The following is a 21,842-nucleotide window of genomic DNA, read 5'->3' as shown; positions in this document are numbered from 1 at the left end:
TCAATCTGAAATTGATTTAAGATTTAAAGAGTTCTGGACAATTTGAGACACAGTTGGAGCATTTTCTATTTCATAAATGGTTGTTTATTTCTGAGCTAAATCCTTCATATTGCCTTTTTCAGACTGTAGGTTAACATGGTGGTTTGAGAAGTCGCACTGTACGTACTGGAGACATCCCTCCCATAACTCTTTGCAACCAGCCTGCTGACATGTCTTCGAGCAAGAATTCCTCCTTGCTGCCGGGAGGCTGCTCTGTTCTGCTCAAAAATTGATAAAGAGTTTCCCCCTCAATGATCAAAAATCAAACAGAAAACCAAAGGAAGTCTCCTCAGCTACTGAACACTGCAGCTGCCAGCACTCCCAATATAAAATAAAACAAATCCAAAACCAGTCAACCAAATAAACGCTTCAAATCCAGAGCAGCCATCCTCTGTCATTTTCATCTAATATCAAAAATGCAGCACACCCAGTCTGAGGCATCCACCTGTCACATCTCCTGAAATAAGCCAACACAGCTCATCTGTCTAAGATAAATCAAGTGCACCCAACCTACTAAATATGAAACACCAGAAACCAAACATGCAAAATAGTTGGCATCCCTCCGTCATTTCAAATCCAACACACCTGATGTTAAAAATAAAATGACTCAAATGACTTTCTAACTCAGTTTACTGATGTACCACAATAGCCAAAAGTAACCACAGCAGGCTACTGTTGCAACACTAAGCCAGTGGACCCAATCCCGGCATGTGCATCATACTTCTTCAGTAAAACCACATAAAACAAATGCAGCAGGCCTCTCGAAACAAAACCTCACAAATCCGCTGCACCTGATGGGTGTCGTCCCCTGTCACATCTCCAAAATAATCACTCAAATCCAGCGTCTCCAGAGGACGGCATTCCCTAGAGATACCCAACAACAATCACTCAAATTCGGAATGCCCCGGGACACTCTGCCTCTAAAAATAACACAAATCCAGCGCGCTGGATTTTGTTCTGAAAATAGAAACCCAACTGGGGCCTATCTGCTGTGAGATCAGAGACTGCATTTTGCTACAGTCGTTATGTCTCAATAGAGGTTTTGTAAAAAATTGTTTCACTGCATAATAATCAGGAGCTGTTTGAGATACATTTGTTTTCGTTTTTTGGGGGACAACAATGCTGAAAATAAGCAGAAAAATATGTCCATAAGTCCAGCAGTGATGAATAGGAAATGTTTTTTGGAACTGGATTGCATGTAAACAAAATTAAAAGCAGCAGTGAGACATTCCTGACTTCCGCTTTTAGTCTTCATCAATCTCTCTGTTTATTCTTCCTTCCTCTCAGAACTCATCCTTTAATATTAGCTTTCCATTAGCATTACTGTTGGTCTCTTTGGTTCCAGTTAAGCTTCTTTTATATACAGAGAGCCAGAGCAAAACTGTAACTTCCAGGTTCTGTCAGAGAAGAAATAAAAACTTAATTCAAAATCACATTGACATTTGTAACAATGCAAATGGAAAAAATCCAACTTTGGAACATAATTTTACTAAACAATATGTTGTGTGGTTTGCGCCATATATCTAGATGAGGAGAGTAAACATTTCTGTTTTAAAAATTGATCACAGAAATGAACTTTAGGCACTCTAAAGTAGAGCAAAGGGAAATTATATATAACAAGCCTTTATTTATTCTGGTATATCATTATCATTTTCATCATGGTTTAGGGCGGCATGGTGGATTGATGGTTAACACTGTTGCCTTCCCCCCATCCAAAGACATTCAGTTACGTTAATTGGCAACTCTCATTTGCCCAGAGATGAGAATGGTTGTCTGTCGATATTTGTCAGACATGTGATAGATTACTGTAACAACCTGTACAGGCTGTACTGTGCCTCTTGCCCAGTATGAGCTGGGATAACCTCCAACCCCCCATGACCCTGCAGGGGATGTATATTAATGGGCTAATGGTTTGAAAATGGTTGAAAGAGGGAAAACTAATGGATTTTCAAATTTGATGCCTTCATATATCAATATATTATAGATTTATTTGAGCATTTCTGAACAGAGTATCAGTGAACAGTCCTGCTGCGAAGTCCAGCGAGGATTACAGGAGGTGCGTTGCAGATAGTACAAGCTACTAAATGCATAACTGAATGTGCTTATCACTGGCCGTCATTAGAGCACAGTGGGCATTCTTTCCATTGATATAATATTGGATCATCGCACAAGTGAGTCTATAAAAAGATTCTCTATTCACAAAGGGTAGCTTCAAGAGTACAACAGGCTGTACTGAACCATCTCTATTAGGAGTCCTGTTAAAGCAGCCAACATGTACTTTGTTTCTGCTGAATGACTGAAGCTAAGCAGGTGTGGCCTTGGCTAGTACTTGGATGGGAGACCTCCAGGGAAAAACTAAGTTACTGCTGGAAGTGGTGTTGGTGGGCCAGGTGGAGCAGTCTTCCATCTGATCCTAATAAATTCCAGTGCCCCCACTGCTGTGATGGGGACACTGTGCTTAAACAGAGGTCCTGACTCACTGTGGTCATTAAAGCTCACTGTGGCACTCATCACAAAGAGTAGGGGGTTCCCCATGGTCCTGGCAAAAAATCCCCAACCTGGCTTTCTCTGTCTGGCCACCTAATCATCCCCCAGTGTAATAGGCTCAATGATTCCCTCCCTCTCCACCTCTCGCTGATGTGCGGTTAGTTTTTTGTTGCAAAATGGCTGCCGTGCATTACACAGGCGGGTGCTACACATTGGTGATGGCTGAGGTGAGTTTCCCACCTTCACTGTGAAGCACTTTGGGTATCAAGATGAAGCACTATATAAATGTAATTCATTATTATTATTAAAAATATTTAAGGATAATTAAAGTATAGCAGTGCAGGTCAATAACAAGTACCTGTAATTTGTTAGAAACCGTGAAACAGCTGTTTTAGCACCATCTCTGACATAATAAATGAATATGGAACACAAAAATGTACCTTTTTAAAATTAAAACTTCACATTTGTGTCGCTAGATGAACAAAAACAGTGTCATTTTTCGGGTATGACATGCAACTCAGGCCCTTGGACTGACTCCTATGCCACCACTCTTGAACTATAGATGCTGAGCGAGGCCTTTCCAACTATTGCGAGTTATTTGTATTGTGTAAAGTTGAGCCCACTAAGCTCACAGGGTTTAGCCAGGATTGTAGAAATACTCAGGTCATGAGTCTAAGTCCTCCTAAATTTAATTACATTGAGTATAGAAATACTGGAATAAGCTGATAAAACACCCAACCAGTTTTTAATTGTAGCACATAATCTCCCCCAATTCACTAAAATCCCCAAATTCCCAGAAAAAAATATGGAGGTTATGACCTCAGTGTCATGGTGATGTCAGGGCTCTCCTTAAATATTTTAGCTGAGGGTTTTTTTGCATTTGCAGAAGGGTGGAAACACATTTTCAATGCCTCTTCTTTAGGGCTAGGTTGCTTCATTGTAGTGGGGATCTCTACTTTTTTCAGATCATCTCAACTCAGCCAATTAAGTTTTTTAGAAACACTGTTAACTTATAAGCACATGCCCCAGCATGCATAGCATTTGAGTTCCCCAGAAAGATTTGATTTTCCTATTTATGAGTCTTATATTAGTCACATTGTGTTCTTTGTGAAATTAAAACAATGTCAAGCCATCTGCAGGAAAGAATCTCAGGAGCCTGTAGTGCTTCAGTATCTGGCTAAAGCCCCCCAGCAGGAGTGCGAATGTTCTCTAGTTGAAGGACAGTCGGCCTGCTCATCACTACTCTCAACTGATCCAAGAGTGAGAAACATTTGGTTTGACACAGTCTTGTTGAATATCTGATTGGCCACAGTTATTTAGAACATTTTGATATGATGATGAAGTCATCTGAAGGGCACCGATTGGCTGCTGAAGTTGACAGGACGAGTGTGACTGGATGCTGAGGTATCTAAAGGGTTTGTGTGGTGTCTTTGGCCTGATGTTGGACCAGAGCAGTGGAAAAATAACTGCTCTATTTATAAAGGCCCATTTAACAGAACAGGGTCATCTGTATCCCTCACAAACAGTCAGCCCGTCCTGCTGCTACCATGAACTCACCCTATCACAAGATCAGATATGGACTCATAACTACTTGTCCCCCCCCCCCCCTATGCTGTCACATAAAGCACGGTGGCCATAAATCAAATTTAAAAAGTTTCACATCTCAATTTATGAAATAATCCACAAGTTCATAGAACTGCTATACTGAGCTGGGACAAATCCAACCAGTCGCTGCTTTCATCTATTCCCCTGTGCTTCAGCTATATCATAACTTGTGTAGAAATTAAAAAAGAATATTCAAATCGACAATCATAAATTTTGTGTAGTTTTCAAATTCTGCCACGCTCAAGAATTTTATAAACGTCATCATCCTTAAATATTTCTTTTCATCAGAAGCACAAGCAAAGAAAAAGTTTAGTTTATCACAATGAATTCCATAAAAATCTCAAAAATGTGACTTTGTGTGTCATAATAATTTATCTCATCACACTGATTTTTAAAAAGCATATAAAAGGTTTCCAAAAATCTATAATATAATGATATATAAAAATCAGAAATACAAGAAAATGTAAGTAAATGCAGTAGTGTTTTGTATATTTCTGACAGTTATTACAGTACAGCCTGTGGATAAACACTGTGCATTTTTTTATTTTAATGGGATTAAGTCATTTTCACTTATTGGTGTCCCATATTCAACATATGTGGATAAAAAGTAATGTAGGGAAGTAGACAAGAAAAATGGAGCAGACATCAATTATTAGTATTTTGTTAACTTACTATAGGGTTTCTCAAGGTTTACCTGTTGTACAAGTATATTCTAAAGTTTTTGAGCATTTAAATGTATAATCTGTAAACCATATAAAATATAAGCTAAAGGAAAACCCCATGGTCCCAAACACATGACTGAAACAACCAAAAACTGTCACAAGTGTCTGACAGACAAACATAAGACTCAATATTAGTCATTGATTTCTATGCTGTTAAAGGTTTGTTTACATCAGTAAATGCAAACTATTCCATTATGTGTCATCATTTTACTCCTGTGCATGAAACTACTCACATACTACACATTTGTGTCTGAACATATAAGCTGACATTTCATGCAACACTACATTAGTAATAGTTGTAATAGTTTGTATGTCAGTGACATTTCAAACTACATGCTCTTGTAATGTAAGGGTGCCATCCTGTGGCAACTGCAGTGAAAAGTACCACTGAATATGCTCATGGTTCTTTGTGTTGTCAGTGTATCAAATGTAACACAATGGTGTTGATTTTGAGTTTGAAGTGGTTTGTCTCTGCTGTGAGGATGAATGTTTTTCATTGTATTGTCTACAAGGCAGATTTAACCAGTGATCTTTGAGTGTGTAGGCTCCTTCAAGGCGTCCCTTTGGGCATATAGGTCTCTTTGTTCCTCAGGCAGGAACTTCAGCAGGACAGCAGTTTGAATCTGTATGCAGTAAAAGAATAAAATATGTAAAGTATATGACAGTATAAAATTCAAAATGATAGCATTTCAAACTTCTCATTAACCGCTTTTCCAGCAGAAGCAGACAAAAAAAGGTCTGATAAACTCACTGCTCAGCACCAAACAGCAGACAGAGAAAGTTAGCAACCAGCTGGTGCACATAATGGAGCATTTAGCAGCTAAAAGGCAGCTAAAAATTTCCCTCAGGAGTTGGTGAGCACAGGTATCCCAGACCACTTGAGCCAGCAAATACTCCTTGAACAACTTCTCTGTCAGAAAAGCAACTGAAGCAAAGCAACAGGCATTACGGGATTTGAGGCCTCACATTGCCTTAAAAGAGAAAATAGTTGTGTGGCATTTATCTTGATGATGTGGTGGAGGTTTGCTGCTTCTCACAAACCACAGTAAGACTTGTCAACCTCTTGTTGCATTCCTTCCTGCAATATTTAAAACCTGATACAGTGATGAAAGCGTAAAAAATGAGCATGTTTTGTAGACACATTAGGCACTAAGCTCAGTGACAAATAAATAGCATTTACTGTGTCTACTTCAAATAAAAGCCAGTCAGGAGTTTGCCAGTTGAACTCTATAACTTATCAGCATCAATAATACATCTCTCATATAAATATATGACAGCAATAAGTGTGCAAAGATGCTGCTCTATAGACAGGCAAGTACAGAACGCCGATATATTGAATGGCTACTGCTGAAAACACAAATGTCTTAAAAAAAAATCTTAACAGCATCTTGTGTTTCAGAATATGTTTAGAGATAGATATCAGATACATGTACACACATGCATACAAACACCTACAGAACAAGAGGGAACAAGTTCAGAGTACGCAAACTGAAACCGAAACTGTTAGAGGTTGTGAAACATAATAGAGACCAACAGTGAGAAATTGTTTAGATTGCTGAGAAAAATGTGTGAACTGTAGCTATAGTAATGTGTTAAACCACACACAAGAAATGCCTACTTTATCATTTCATTTAGCAGCTCTATGCCTGCCATCTCTTCTTCTAAAATCTATTTTAGGATTCTGAGAAAATAATAAGAGAGCACATGATAGTTAATACCAGGGGTCAACTGTGGCCAATGAGTTTTGGCTTCATCAGCTGTAAGGTCATCTCTGTTTCCTAGTTAAAGTCTTTAATAACAAGGCGATGTTTCACCTGCATGTCAATTCCATTCATGTGCTCGATAAAAAACAGCTAACCTGCAAACGAGAAAAGCAAAACCTACTGCTCTCTCAGATCCAGAGTTACAGTTCCTCTCAGGGTTCACGATTCACACCAGCTTCACTCACAATTCTGTCTCAGCTCACCTCTATTCTGCAAATTTGTCACTGCACACTCATATCTTGACCTGTAGGTTGCCTATCAGTGTGCTCGTTCAGTAGTTTTGCTGTTATTGAACTTCACTGCAGAATATTGAAGACAAACTGAGATACTGCCTTATAGATGTGTGGAGGGGAAGGAAGATGAGTAAGGGAGTGTAGCACTAGGACTCGGGCTTAATTGATCTTACTAACAAGTATTTTCAGTGTATCCGAAGCCTGATATATCCATTGTTGTCCAAAAACTATTAAAAACACATCCATGAAGCACATTGTTGCACTAATTTTTTTTATTTTAAATTTTTATCCTGCCTCTAGTGTTTCCTCATTGCAAATTCATGAGAGTTATGATGGTGTTTCCTCAGTTCTTGTTTTTATTGGGTCCTTTATTTATAACATTGTTTATGCGTGGATGGCGGCGGGGGGTAAAGCACTTTGTGTTACATTGTATTTGTATGAAAAGTGCTGTACAAATAAAGTCTGATGGATTGATTGATTGACTAATCCCTCCTATCCCTTGCTGCTGCTGTGAATACCCACTAGAGCAGCAAATGTGTGTTCATCCACGACTGGAAATAGTCCCCAACAGATGCACTACTTGCTCGTGCTTGAGGAGCATTTGCTAAAGACTACAGTGCCCAGCTGTTCTAGGAAATTACTGAGCCTGTTTAAAAAAAATGAAACTACATATTTAAAAATTTACGTCTTCAGTTGGAGCCAATGGGCAGAGTTTTAGAATGAGGTCTTGATGACATCATAGTGATGTCATTTGGGTTATCTTGGGTTTATTTATTTATTTCTGTATTTATTGGGGCCATGTACAGTGTTAAACATAAATATTACCATTTGATGTACTGCTACAGAGTTAGCTTATAGCTAATTTTCATCTGCAGTCCCTTCGGCAGGTTACAATTGAAACATATAACACAACAATAACACACAGGACACATAATACAAAATACAAAGCTATTCACAATAGCACATCACATACACCCACAATGGCAACTAGAAATGACTAATATAAGATTGTCAAATTAAAATCAAGATTATTTGCGTTCATGAGAAGACAATGAGATGAAATTTAGAGTCAGTGGTTACATATCTGAGTAGTTTTATAGCAGATTTTTTTGGTTTTGAATGTTCTGATGTAACTGCAGCTCTTCATATCATCAGGTAGGGCGTTCCACTGAGTTGTGGCTTTCACAGAGGTAGTAGAGTATGGTACAATCTTGTTGGGTTTGGAGACTACAAAGTTGTAAGAAAAAGAGTTTTGAGCTAGGTTTGTGGAGTTTGAAAAAATGCGGGGGTTTACCGGAAAGAGAGAGTTTAAAGAAAATATGCTTTTGAGTGGCATTGCATCATGGGAGATGTAGAATTGAGTGTTTTTAGAGCATATTTCGCCTCTGTTGCTTTTATTCTCACCTTTTTTTTATATCTGTCTCTTATGAGACAACTTTGTGGAAGTGCAGTAATAAATCACTTGAGTATCACTTAAATTGTGTGAATAGTCAAATATTTACTGCTGACTTCTAGTGAGGAATAAAGAGTCTGAAGTTTATGAAAACCAGAAAATAGGACACATGGAACTGAACACAAGTTTTTGGCACTTGTTTTACTTTCTATTTCAGTGTCAGTTAGATGTTTTTGGTGTCATCTCCAAGAAAGCTATGATTACATCTAAAAAAGTATGACTAACATCAGCCTTGCGAAAGGCAGGAAGTATTGTCGCCTCAGTGATCATATGATAATAATTGCTCACATACAGTTCTATACATTCTTCCCACATTCATTCTTGTGGTGGCACAACAGCAGCTCACACTTAAGAGAAAATAGGACACAACACCTTCTGAAACATAGTATTTAGGTGACATACAATTTGGTGCAACATCTGCCACCTCTACAGTTAGAGTGAGTGGGAGAAGTTGTATGTGTGTATGGTGATGCTGGTGTTCTCACATTACACCCTGTCTACTCCTCCAAGGTAAGATGTTTAATCTTCTTCACGGGAGATATTTGAATTTGAGTTTTGATCCTGTTTACGCTTTGAAAATTCACATGGGGGACACTAGTGCCTGCATAATTTGTCATATGATTTGTCTTTCACATCCTCTTAGATAAATACTGTGTAACATTTCTAAAGCTTTCAGAAGAGACAAGAAATTTTAAACTCGAGAGTGCTCGAGTCCTCGCAGACTTGAAATATTTGTTGTTTTTTTTAAACCACTAAAATAGAAAATATTTCCTAAAATGTATTTTTTAAATGGTATAAACTTATAGGCTCATGATGGATTGGTCAAATGAGCAAAACTGAACATTTCATTTATCGAAAGTGTAGTTTACTTTCTTTTGACTTTGGCATGGGACATTTTGTGGCTTCAAGAGGAACTTGGGGCTTGAATTTACATCTTAACCTTTTTCCTAGATGATTTACACGACTGCATAAATGCTCAAATTTTTTTAATCATAACAAATGGATAAAAAATTTATTTGCAAGTCAAAGTCCTGTTGAGGTTAGGGCTAGTTTATGAATGTGCTTAGCAGACGGAGGTTTTAACAAGACATGACCTAAAGATTTTGATCTGAATCAATCAGCATGAACATCAGCCAAGAGAGGAAAACGATTTCAAAGTAATGTCAACTTTAGCCTTTAAAGATCTAAAAGTTAATGCTCACCTAAAAACACAGTTGTTTGGCGTTTGTATTGTTTGTATTTTGATGGTCAGTTACATGAGGTCACAAATTGTATTTTTAGTTACACAAGCAGTAAAAGTAGTTTAAGAAGCGCATTTCTCTCTGTTTGTTCTAAATATGACATTTGCTTTGCTCGCTTTGTACTTTGACAATGAAAGTAGATAGGGCCTCTTGGATCACTTCCTTTAGAAACCATAAAGACACACAGACATACACAAAAGTGTAAGGTGACACACATGCACACACACACCAAGGGGGTGATCTAACTGCTCTGACAGGAAATAACCCTGATAATGGAAAGCGGCTGTTTTTCTTTTCAGCTAAATATGGTGAGGATGATGCCGAAGATGACTGCTGTCGCCCTGCTGCTGCTCTGTGGTTTCACCGTCGGCTTAACAGGTACTGAACAATCGCACTCTTCACTGTCATTAAGTAGTAGTATATTAGTGAAGAGTTTTAATTGGCTTCAAAGTTTCACTTCACTGTTATTGAAATGAGAACCAGCAAAGTGTAAAACTTGTATAAACAGTATTTTCGTGTTCTCCATCAGCATTGGATTCCAAATTAGCTGATTCTTAACATTTATTGTAAAGAGATTTTCAAAAGATTTTATAAAAATATTTCCTTTAAAAGATGTCTACCTCAATAACTCGTCACTCTAAGCTCTTTTCAAATGATTTCTTTCTTTCAACTCTGCTACAGTGTAATATGAGTTGAATTAGTTTTTTTTAACATGTTTTTAAACCCAGATATTTGTCTTTTTGTTCCATTTCTAAAAATAATATATTAATGCCAAATCATTTTCTAATACATGTATATTTTTTCAAAGTGTTTTTCTTTCCTGGTGGCTTCTATGTTTACATTTATTTTAGCACTGTGTCAAAATCAGCTTGCAATTTGACCGCATGGAAAGTCGGAAACGCATTTTAAATCTAAAAAGTTACCATTTTCCATGGCATTGATGCAAAATGTACAGTACGCAAATTGTTGTAAATGGGATAAAACATGCAAGAACAGTTCATTCTGACTAATTTATTGACACAATCAAAATTGATAAGATCTCAATAAACTTCTCTTACATCTGAAAGGGAACCAAAAAACATTCATGCAGTTCTGCAAAACCGGTAGTTAAAGACAGGGCTGAGGGTTAATTTTCTACTGAAGGTGCCCTTAAATGACAGGAAACAACTGTATTATGAAAAAAGTAGAGTGAGAACATGTGTGTGTGTGTGTGTGTTGACTGATCACACTGACTGCACTGGTTAAATAGTCTATATTCGTTTGTCTGTAATGGTGCGTTTGGGACTGTGAGTGAAAGTGAATTGAAAGCTATGCCTAACGTATATAAGAATCAGACATGGGAACGTTACATGCAACAGACACATGCGGTAACTTTGGTCTGAAATGAGGTTGCAGAGGATGAACAGGAAGTGAAGCAAAAGAGCTTCATCGCAGGTACCCTGAATATGTTTTATAAAAAAGATTATAATTTTACAAATGCAGCAAATATTAACATTAAAATAAGAACAAAAGTTTCTATGTTTGAGACAGTTATATAGTTAGTGATGGTACAGTTGGAGTAGACACGGGGAGTAGAAAACTAAAAAATGATCACAAAGACAACTTTTTTCAAAACTTTTTTTTGCTAAAATTGGTCACATTTCTAATAAGGTTGGACATAAAAAAAGATTCACATTTGAATCACCAGTTTATCACTTTAATACTCATTTTTTTACCATTGCATTGTTAATGAAAATGCATTTGGTATATGCTTAACTGAACAAATTATTAAATACAATTAGCAAAAAAGCTGTTTTAGGTGTTTAAGACAAATAGTTGAGGGATCTTATTGTTTCAGATTTGTAAATGTCAAAGTTGATGTTTAACCAGTTTCCTGGATGGGTTGATGCTGTAAACTTGTGAAGCTGTGGTAAACATATGAAGCAGTCACACATTCCTCTTTTGCTTCCTGTAATTACTTTGTTTGTTCTGTGGTTATAAAGTACATAAGCCTTTGAAAGATGTGATACATACTGTGGTGTTGAAAACAATTGAAGATAAAAAGTGATTAATAGTTTAAAGGACTGTAAGTTACTGAATCCTTAAATGACAGGTTCAGGTCATTTGAGGATTCATCAGACAGTGTTTCCCAGTTGAGCTGAGGTGGAAGTATAGTAACAAAAAGAGGGACTTTGGCACTAAAAAGACATTTTAATGTAACATTGACTCATTTGGACGGCTGAAGCTTCATATTAGCTTCACAATTTTACACAAAAGGAAGCTTGTGGATTTTGGCCCCCATCACTTACATGATAAGTGCATTATGAAGGAGTCTTCTAATGGTTGGTATGAACAGGAAGAATGATTATGGCAAAAAACCAAGAAGACCAAGAAGCACAGAATCATTACCCCAAGATAACAAGACATTTAAGTAGTTGTTACATGAAAACAGTATGTGGTATTTTGAGCAACCTAATAGTTAAAAATGGGGTTAAAATCTAAATGTGAGCAGGTTGTTAATGGAAACCAGAAAAAAATGTCTCAAGTTCAGTTGAAGCATGAAGCTGTTCCTCCTTTTTGACATCATGGATTGCATAATTTAAACAAACCAGTCTGAACTGCCTCTCAGGTTGTCACAACTGGAAAAATAACGATATCTAGAACTGCAGCTAACTTTTCTGTTTCGGGTTTTGATGGTTTGATGCAGGCTTATATGTGAACTTCAGATGTGGTATGTCAAAGGGTGGAGTGATGCTAGCAATAGTACATCTACCAGCTGTTATACAATAGTAAAGAACCCTAAAAAAAACAAATTTCCTTTGATGACATGGAACAATCTGGTGAAAAATATCATGAATATGCATAGACGTACAGTAATTATATAAGTGTTTCACAGAAACAGGATGTAGCATCTTTTCCTGTTCTGGTGAACTCTGCTCAACACAGTGATCCATGGTAGAGTTTGCTGATCATTGCATAACTGTGAACGCGTCATTATTAGAATTAGTGGAAAAACTATGTTGGAATTGCAATGACAATCCTATCCCCTAAAAAATGATGAATACATACTGCTACATTGTTTTGCGAAATATATTTCGGAGGAAAGTTAATGTTCACTGGCAACTTTTTTTCCCAGTCAATGAAGAGGTGTGTTCTTGTACCACACAGGGAGGTGGTTTGGGTGGATTGTAGACATACAGAGGCTGGGGTTTGCATCCTGTGGTGGTGGTTTTGGATAAATATAGAAAAAGTGAACTCGTCCTGTCTCATGTCACCATTCAGCTTTTCATTATTTAACCAAGACAAACTTCAATCAAGTTCTTTGTGTTGCTTAAACATAATATAAATAAAGTTTTAGTTGCCATGAATGGATATTATATATAAAAATGAGATCCAGGTGGCATTACGTTTCCTCCGAAATGTATTTGCTATTACAAATTAGTAGTATATAAACATAATTTTAGGGGACAGTTTTGTGTACAGTCTCAAAAGAAAGTGGAACAGTCCTTGTGCAATCGGTGTCTACTTGTGCTCTCAGTTAGTAACTGAGAGCACATTAATTAACACATTTAGCTCAAGAATACATATGTGTACCATTCACTGCTGTGACTCACTGCAAACCATATACCCCAGCAGATCAGGGTTAAATGAAATGGACGGTGCAACACAGCTAAATGGTTAGCAATTGGTCAACGGTGTGAATTCATGAGCCAAAGTCTGTAAAGTTGAACTCAATCCCAAAGCTCTCCTCTCTTACTGTGCACTCTGTAAGCAAATCCGATGATTGTGGTGCTGCACTGAAATTCATTTATTTCAGTTTGAAATTTTGTCTCATATAAATGTTGGTGTGATTGAACTCATCTTACACATTTTCCTTAAGGTCATCATGACAGACTGTGGAAAGTTGAGTGGGCGGGGATAAAATGATGCATGGCAGATATATCCTGCTTATATAAAGTTTAGTTTTTGCATTTCTAAGGTCACTTTACCACTGCAGTTGCCCATCACACTGCCACTGAAATGAAGACATTGACACATATAGACTACTGACTAAAATAAGTGTTCCAAAGATGGTCCTAAACCCCCAAATATGTTTTTCATTATCACATGGGAAACTATTAATGTTCAGCCTCATCAGATGATGATTCATTTAACCATTAATTTCCTGTGGGTTATCTTCACAGAAAATGAAACTCTGTCAAAGTTACATTCTGTGATTGCAGATCAAAGAATCAAGCTCTACTGATATTTACAGAAAATAAGTTTTGTTTCAGGATCAGTGGCAAACACTAATACAATCTGCACCTTTAGTAAATCAAAATGCAGTAGATATGGTACATGTGGGGGTGTGCTTTTCTGTGCATGCACCCAGTGCACTGTGGTCTGAACCGACACAACAGGATATAATACATCATCCATCCTTAGTGCGCTCAAGCTTTGCGTCGCGGTGAAATGGTCTGTGCGGGACGGCTGCAGAGTTTTCATTTCATAGACTGTCAGACATAGATCGTCAGTTTCAGATTACATGTGAAAGGTACACACACACACAGCAGGGTGCAAGCACGTTAAAAAAAAAGATAAAGGATAAAAGAGGCCTGTGAAAAAGAAAATTAGCACCGGAAACACAACTGAAAAGTTAATAAAGATGTAAAACTCTAAACCAGAAATAATCAGTGTCATCATATACATAAAGTAGACTCGACTAAGACTTTGATTGAACTTTATTCAGATCAAGTTTCAGCTGATAGTAACCTGAGCTTTCATTTATCAACCATGTGTTTAATTCTGTGCATAAACTGTGCCGACGCTCATTTCCACTCACTGAATCTGATTTATCAATTTCTTACTGCACTTGAGAAAGTGCGTACATTTAGGCTACTCCTTATCATGAGCATTAGTAGACAAGTGTAATCGTGAGAAAAGCGATTTTGCAGACACAAAAACAGCATAATTGGCCACCATACCAGCACATTTGATAGATCGTCACATGTGGTGCATGAAAACATGCTTGACCCTCTACCCAGAGCTGCAGCAATACACGTAGACATGAAATAAGCCAAGGTGAGTTTCATATAGAACAAACAAGTTTCTTCCTCTGACACAAGTTTATAGGCAAGTTTATTCTGAGAAAAGTGCATATTTTGATCAACATTAGGCTGTTATCATTACATTCAATTACAGCAAATGTAAAAAATGTAGTGTCTGTCTTTTGAAGACTACACTAGTCTAGACACTAATGGGGTGATACATTGTCATGTGATTGTTCAGGACATTCATAACATGATTCATTGCTGAATTTGCTGATTTCCCTTTTTATTTCTCCACCTTTCTCTCTGTTCCAAAGATTCTCAGGATGGGTGTAACATATATGCTGCAGAAGACCAAAACGTTATTGTGCCCTTGGACTACAACCTGCAAAACTCAGATACCTTGAAATGGAGGTTCAATGAGAACGCAATCTATCATCGAAAAAAAAAAACGATTGTTATCAAGGCACCAGCGGGAGTGGAAGTTTATGAAAATGGATCCCTTAAGCTGACAAATCTGAAGAAAAACAACGCAGGGACATACACCCCTGATGTTCACAAAGATGATGGAAAATCAGTAAAGGAACTCAAACCCATTAATTTATGTATATTGGGTAGGTAACAACAAATTGTGAGCATATATTAACTCTGTTTATTCAAGTTTATCTTGGACTAAAAAGGATGGTAAAGTAAATTAACTCTCCATTACTGTGTATCTCTCTTTATGTCTTCCCTGGATCAGAGATAAATGTCTGGAGCCACTTAAAAACTTGCATGTTGTCTGTCTTTAAGTGTGTTGTGATGCATTAGATACAGATCTCATCACAAGCTGTTTTTTTTATTTTGTTCGTCAAGATACAATAATTACAGTGTTTTTAAAATGCATGATGCTACTCTGATCAGACAGTGTCCCGGACCCTGTAGTGACGATTGAATGTTCCAAAACCACCCCAACAATGGTCATATTTACCTGCAACGTTAGCAAGGTGAGAACAACTGTACATGTTGTAAGTGGAGTATTCTCCAAATTATTCATCATAAAGATGTGTTTGTAGAATCTGTAAACACACCCTCCTCTAAAACCAAACCTGAGTTATGAGTATTCACATACAGATGCTGCTGTATCAATAAGGTTTGGATTTCTGAATCTAAATCTGTTTACAAAGAATCCTGCTTCCAGTTCTTATCCTATTATTTGATTGATTTAAGGAAATACACCAAAATGTATGAAAAGCAAAGTTCAGCTTTATTTTTAGCCAATTTAGGCTGCTGTAAACAATCATTATCAGAAATAATGAGGTAAAAGGTATAATAAAGAGGAAGTATAAATATTCTCGTTGAAATTGAATGTAGAATCTTTCTACCGTGTTTTGACCTGATTTGGAGGTCATAGCATTAGCTGATTATGAAGCACTTTGGACATTAAAGGGCAATATGGATACTTACTAGTCGTCCAGGAGACTTTTTTTGTTTCTTTCTTTATTTTGTTTTATTTTTTGTTTATTTCTACTATTTCCCAGGTCGATAATGAAATTAAATTTCCATTTTTGCTCATGTTAATTAGTGTTTGATCTCTCAAAAAACACAATATCCACACTGGATATTCAGATTTTCCAACTACTCAGCCCTCATATGTGTCCTTAAAAATATATCTCAAGTCCAGAGTTCCTCAATTTTAAATTGTCTCAGGTTTTTTCTCCAACTGCACTTGAAGGTTTGCATACTGTATTCTCATGATAACCTTCTAATCTATCCATTACTGATATTTTTAAGCACCAGGCCCAGGGTCTCACCTTTAAATGGTTGAAGAATAAGAAGGAGATGACGGAGACAAAGGAGATGAAGGCGAAACCTCAGATTCTAAAACAAAAAGCCGAAGATGTGGAAAAAGATTCATTCGAATGCAAAGTTTCCAACCCTGCCTTGTCTAAGACCAGCAAGGCTTTTCAACATATGTGCACTAGCTCCAGTGAGTATCATCCAGTAGTTATTCTATGAATACATTTCTGTGGAAATACAACACCTTTGTGAGATAATCACATCAATCAAATTTTTCAAACACAAGATTTTGTTTGTAGAAAAGTGAAACAACCTCAAGATTTGTACTTATTCAAACCTACTGAGGTTCTTTCACACAATATTTGCACAATTCATATATATATATATATATATATATATATGTGTGTGTGTGTGTGTGTGTGTGTGTGTGTGTATGTGTATATATATGTATATGTATATATATGTATATATATGTGTGTGTGTGTGTATATATATGTATATATGTGTGTGTGTGTGTGTGTGTGTGTGTGTGTATATATATATGTATATATATGTGTGTGTGTGTGTGTGTGTGTGTATATATATATATGTATATATGTATATAGTCTAAGTTACTGTATTAGACTAATATATTGTATCTATTTCATTGAAATAGTTTTTTTCATTCCTAAAGAATTATTTGGCCTTGATTTCTGGATCATGGTGGGCATCCTGGGCGGTGGAGGAGGTAAAGCTTAATAAGCCTTTTTAACTTTATACATCTCTCCTCACAACATACTGTATGTGATTAGACTGAACAACTGAGGAATTATGATTAAAGGAATTACACCTAATTGAAATATGCAGTTTGTTTTACACAAGTTATTATTATTGTTCATCCTCATCAGGACTTGTTCTGTTGCTGATTATCATCGTCATTGTTTGCTGCGTCCGGGCCAGAAAGAAAAGAAGCATGAAAGTTAAGGGTAAGTTTGGATTCAAATCAAAAGTATTTCTTTATAACATTCATGAGTGAGTTCATAAATAGATAAAAAGATCAATCTTACGGTACTTTTTATTATGAGTTCATGCCAATATACTCAGCTAATCTGTGTCATGAGGACTGTGTAGGCGTGGATGGATTAGAGCTGATTGACAGTGACCAAACAGCCCACCAACTGTCGTCACATTCAAATGTCAAAACCTGATTGGTGCACGAAAATAACATAGGTCAACATTTGATTGGTGGAGCTTATTGGGGCTCATACACAGCATGGCAGCTCTGCAGCCAAACAGTGTTTAAAGCAAAACACTGTTTGGCTGTAAGGCCACTATTTTCATTTATATATATTTATATAGATGTTTTCTAGCGTATAGTCAAATGTAAGGAAGCAGTTGTGGTCGTGTAAGTGATACTTCTCTTCACTCTGTGGCTGTCATGGTTTATTTTTGGACAATAACAGGTAGAGAGTGACAAAGTAGAAAGAAGAGTACAATATATTTTATTGAAAGTAATGGTATATTGGTTGTTTTTGTAATTACTTACTGAACAAAATCTATTTAAAATTCAGTTTCAATATGCCTGCATACTATTTAGCCCCAGGTCTGCTGTTTGGTCATGTGATTAAACACTAATGAAATAAGGATTTTGCATCAGTAGCTGAAATAATGGCCGCGGAGCCCTGAGGCTGTTGCGGGTCATCCAGCCTCAGAGTGGCAGGTAACAGTAGTGAGACAAAGAGATCCAAAAGTAACAAACATACCTGACTGAGAGATGCTATTATAGTATCTGAGATCTGAAACAATGGTGGTCTGAGACTTTAAAGACTTCAAACATGTGGTTAATTAGAGCAGTCGCACATAAACCATATGAGCTCCAGCATGACCGCAACATCCCCCTTAAAGCAGCCCCAATCTTAGAAGACAAGTTCGGAAATATAGTGTTTGTAGCAACAGAGTGATAAATAATGAGTATACTTTTATATGATATGTATAAATATAAATGGCTCTTCATCCGAAGAACTAAGTTTAACAAAGAAATGCACTTTGGTTTTATGTTCTTCTCAAAATAATAAAGATGAAGGCAACTCATGCTTATTGTCTTACTCAACAGACGAGGAGGAACTTCGTTTGGGGTGGACCAATCCTGAACAACAACAACATCATCATCATAAACATAATCATCCTCCCGGTCATCACCATCACCACCATCACCAGCAGCAGCCGGCCGGCCACACTGGTCCTCGCCAGCATCGCCACAAACAACACCGTGACCCGCGTTCAAAAGTCCCCGACATTCCAAACGGCCAACCTCAGCCCAGCCCCAGAAGAGCCCCACAGGTAGGAGATTAGTGGATCTCCTCCTACATGTGACATCAGGATATCAGAGAAACTATTCACTCTCCACTACATCTCAAAAGATCTCAGCTCAGCTTTATTTCTCTCTTCCCTTCAGGCCCCGAGACCAGTCGATAACGTTGATGACGAACAGCCTCCTCCTCTTCCTCAGCCCAGGAAGAAAGCCCCCAGAACGCCAAGAGTGTGACACCATGTGAGTGTTGAAGTTTAGATGAACAGAGAAGTTTAAACAGTCCTCCTGCTCTTCTTAATTCTTTCCTGTTTCATGTCTCTTCTCCGTCCTTCTCTACTGAAGATTAATTCATCCAAATTCAGCCAGGAAAAGCAAAGAGGCTCCTCTGACCTTGAAGTTAAGGGTCAGAGTCATGGATTCATCAGGATGGTGAAAATAATTTGGTACAAACTAAGTTTTTTTTTTATTATTAAATTGTTCATACAAACTAAAACAAAGTAAAAGATGCTTTTTAAAGCTGATATCAAACTATGAGACTTCAAAAGCTTTCAGTTTTATGATGTTGATCACGTGATGAGCAAACTTAGCCCTAATTTGTAGAAAAATGGATGTTTTTGGTTTAATTGTTTAATTATATTATAAACTATGAAATTGTCTTTTTTCTTAAATGTGTCCAACCACTATGTCATGATTACTTTATCATATGTGATGAAAACATTCATTTTCATCCAAAAAATATTTAAGTTTCTGCACAGAGCTGCTTCCTGTCTCCTCATTTTTCCTCCATTTTTATTCTGTCCTCCTCTGGGACGCCTTTTTTCTCTCAAGGATGAGACAAATGACAAAACAGATTTGGTGAGACTATGAGGTGTAAAAGGAAGTTATGGCAAAACAATGACATTTAAGTCATGCTCTCAGGATAGTCTTCAAGAAGGCTTTTCTTGTACTTTTGTTTTTATTTTATTTTTTTGCTTTCAACACAAATGTCAACATATGAGTCCTCTTCTCTGTAGGACATTCAAGGATTCTTTAATCTCATAACATTACTGTATTCAACATGGAAAAACTAAAACTAATGAACAAACTTCAACAGATGAGAATTAAAGGTATACTATGCAGGAAATGATGTATAGATTCTCAATGACCAACTAGAAGTGTGTGGCAGTGTATTTATCTACAGAGACTCTGCCCTCTGCCTGTATTTTCTTATTATTTTGTTGTGTTTGGGACGCTTCTGGGCGTCAACCTTTGGGCAGTGGGTGTGCAGCCCCCAGCCAATAACAGCATGCAGGGTGTGAGGTCTAGTAGTGACCAGACAACATCTTTGTCCTCTTCTCCGCTCTGCTCTCTGTCAGGTATGCGTGTGTTAATTTGTGTTTTAGAACATAACCACCATGAAACAATCAGAAAATAATGTTTTATTTATATGATTCACTGCTTAGTTCTCGCTACCGCCGCTCACTCTCTTCATTCAGGGAGAAGGGGCCAACTTTGAACACACACTTTTTACAAACAGCAACCGACAAATCCTGCATAGTATACCTTTAAAAATACTTTGATATTAAATACTGGGTGCTATTACAAAACCAGAAAGTGTACGTTTAGTCGTACGAATGTCAAAAAATTTGTTTCATGTTTGATTTAGTTTTCTGCCCACTTTGTACTTTCCAGACAGGCTGCAGAAAAATAATGTGATTTGAAATGTTTTTAGTGTAAAATCAACACATTTCCACAATGTAGCAGCCTTTGAATTTACATTTAACAAAAATACAAACTTTTCTAAATGTACATTTGTATGCATTTCTCTTTTTTCTATTTATGTTGTGAATTTGTGAATAAAAGAAATGTTGATTCATGTCTGTAATGTATCACACAGCAACAGGTCATATTTCCTTTACCGGACAAACTATCAATTAATCAATCAAGTTTATTTGTCATATGTAATCATATAAGGTACAATCACATAAACTTGCTCATCAATCAGGGATGGATCATGTGCTGTTCCTTTGTCAGGACCATTCAAGTTTGCATTTACTTTTTGTACTATCTATAAAACCATTGTACATTGTATACATTGAATACATGCTCTCAGTGTGAAAAAGGCCTGTTTAAAGTGTATGCAGTGACGTTTTTAAATAAATAGTATGATATATTTTCCAGTTAAATATGTGTGGGGGGAAATGAGTATTTGGAACTGCGTCATTTTCACCTCGGTTGTGCATAACAATGCGGGTAAACTGTGTGTGTGTTTGTTTTTGTGTATGTGTGTCTGTGTGTCTGTGTGTGTGAGAGTGAGTCACGTATCCTGTTCCTCTTTTTGCTGAAAATGTGTTTGTGGTTTTGAGTTTGTTGGCTATATGTGCCTAGCTATACTGCTGAGTGCAAAAATTGTATCTGAATGTGTGTGTGTGTGTGTGTGTGTGTGTGTGTGTGTGTGTGTGTGTGTGTGTGTACGTACGTGCCTGCATATGTGTCTACTGGAGGTTTTCCTTTACTTGCAGCATTATGACAACAAAAAATTACAAAATTCACCAGCAAATTTTGACATTTTCTGTTATTCAGAACTGATCTAATTGCATTTCATGTATGTAAATGTAATTTAATTGTCTGTTTATTTCTTCTTTATCTCTTTTACTCTTTTTTTTTCTTTACACCCACACAGTACCCACACTGAGCTGCCGTTAATGTGTTTTGATCACATATTGATCCAAAAGTTTAGCTTTAATTGCACACTGATAAAATGTGAAATACTGAAACAGTGATAAAACCATTGTTTATTTACTTCACTGTATTCACAAACAAAGAGGCTGCCATTTACATCACAGAGTCACTGGTGTCAGAGTTTCTGTCAGCTTCAAAATCTCTTATAGAAGATATTCTGGATAATGTTATGATGTTTCTATATGATGATGTAACATGGAAAAGAAATGTGATTTAAAATACCTATGGCAGTGATTCCTGTACTTTTTGGTTTTTGTCAAATATATTTTTCCTCTTGTTCCTACAGTTGGATGTTTGTGCAGAGTTTGACACTAAAAAGCTGTTTTCACATTCATCTGGTGGAAAATTGTAGAAAATCTCTCTGTGCCCACTGACAATGTGATTTTAAGGTGTGAGCCTATGAGCATAATTTGTGATATCACAACTAGTTTGGAAGCCAGTCGTGGTCCAGTATGCAGCTTATACAAGTGTGATGTGGAAACTTGAAGCATCCAGTCCACAAA

General features: G+C 37.0%; 2 protein-coding genes across 7 annotated transcripts in view; both read left to right on the top strand.

Moving 5' to 3' along the window:
- LOC121891947 (T-cell surface antigen CD2-like) overlaps positions 1–19,243 on the top strand; it is a 34,874-nt gene extending 15,631 nt beyond the window's left edge. For 2 of the 6 annotated variants that reach the window (XM_042404662.1, XM_042404661.1), the window contains exons 3-10: positions 9,843–9,921; positions 14,867–15,163; positions 15,453–15,535; positions 16,323–16,518; positions 16,984–17,055; positions 17,216–17,293; positions 18,421–18,647; positions 18,763–19,243. In XM_042404662.1, coding sequence (XP_042260596.1) covers positions 9,849–9,921; positions 14,867–15,163; positions 15,453–15,535; positions 16,323–16,518; positions 16,984–17,055; positions 17,216–17,293; positions 18,421–18,647; positions 18,763–18,852 — 1,116 coding nt within the window. In that variant the 5' untranslated portion in view covers positions 9,843–9,848 and the 3' untranslated portion in view covers positions 18,853–19,243. Of the gene's footprint in view, positions 1–8,607; positions 8,813–9,842; positions 9,922–14,866; positions 15,164–15,452; positions 15,536–16,322; positions 16,519–16,983; positions 17,056–17,215; positions 17,294–18,420; positions 18,648–18,762 lie in introns of those variants that run through there. The other 4 variants (XM_042404664.1, XM_042404663.1, XM_042404665.1 and 1 more) reach the window with 4 other exon arrangements.
- The window catches only part of LOC121891932 (nectin-2-like), a 933,424-nt gene that overhangs the window by 236,870 nt on the left and 674,712 nt on the right, over positions 1–21,842 (top strand). The gene's annotated exons all lie outside the window — the stretch shown is intronic.

Source organism: Thunnus maccoyii, chromosome 24, assembly GCF_910596095.1.
Source record: "Thunnus maccoyii chromosome 24, fThuMac1.1, whole genome shotgun sequence".
NCBI classification, from domain to species: domain Eukaryota; kingdom Metazoa; phylum Chordata; class Actinopteri; order Scombriformes; family Scombridae; genus Thunnus; species Thunnus maccoyii.
This window is presented reverse-complemented; position numbering and strand designations above follow the sequence as displayed.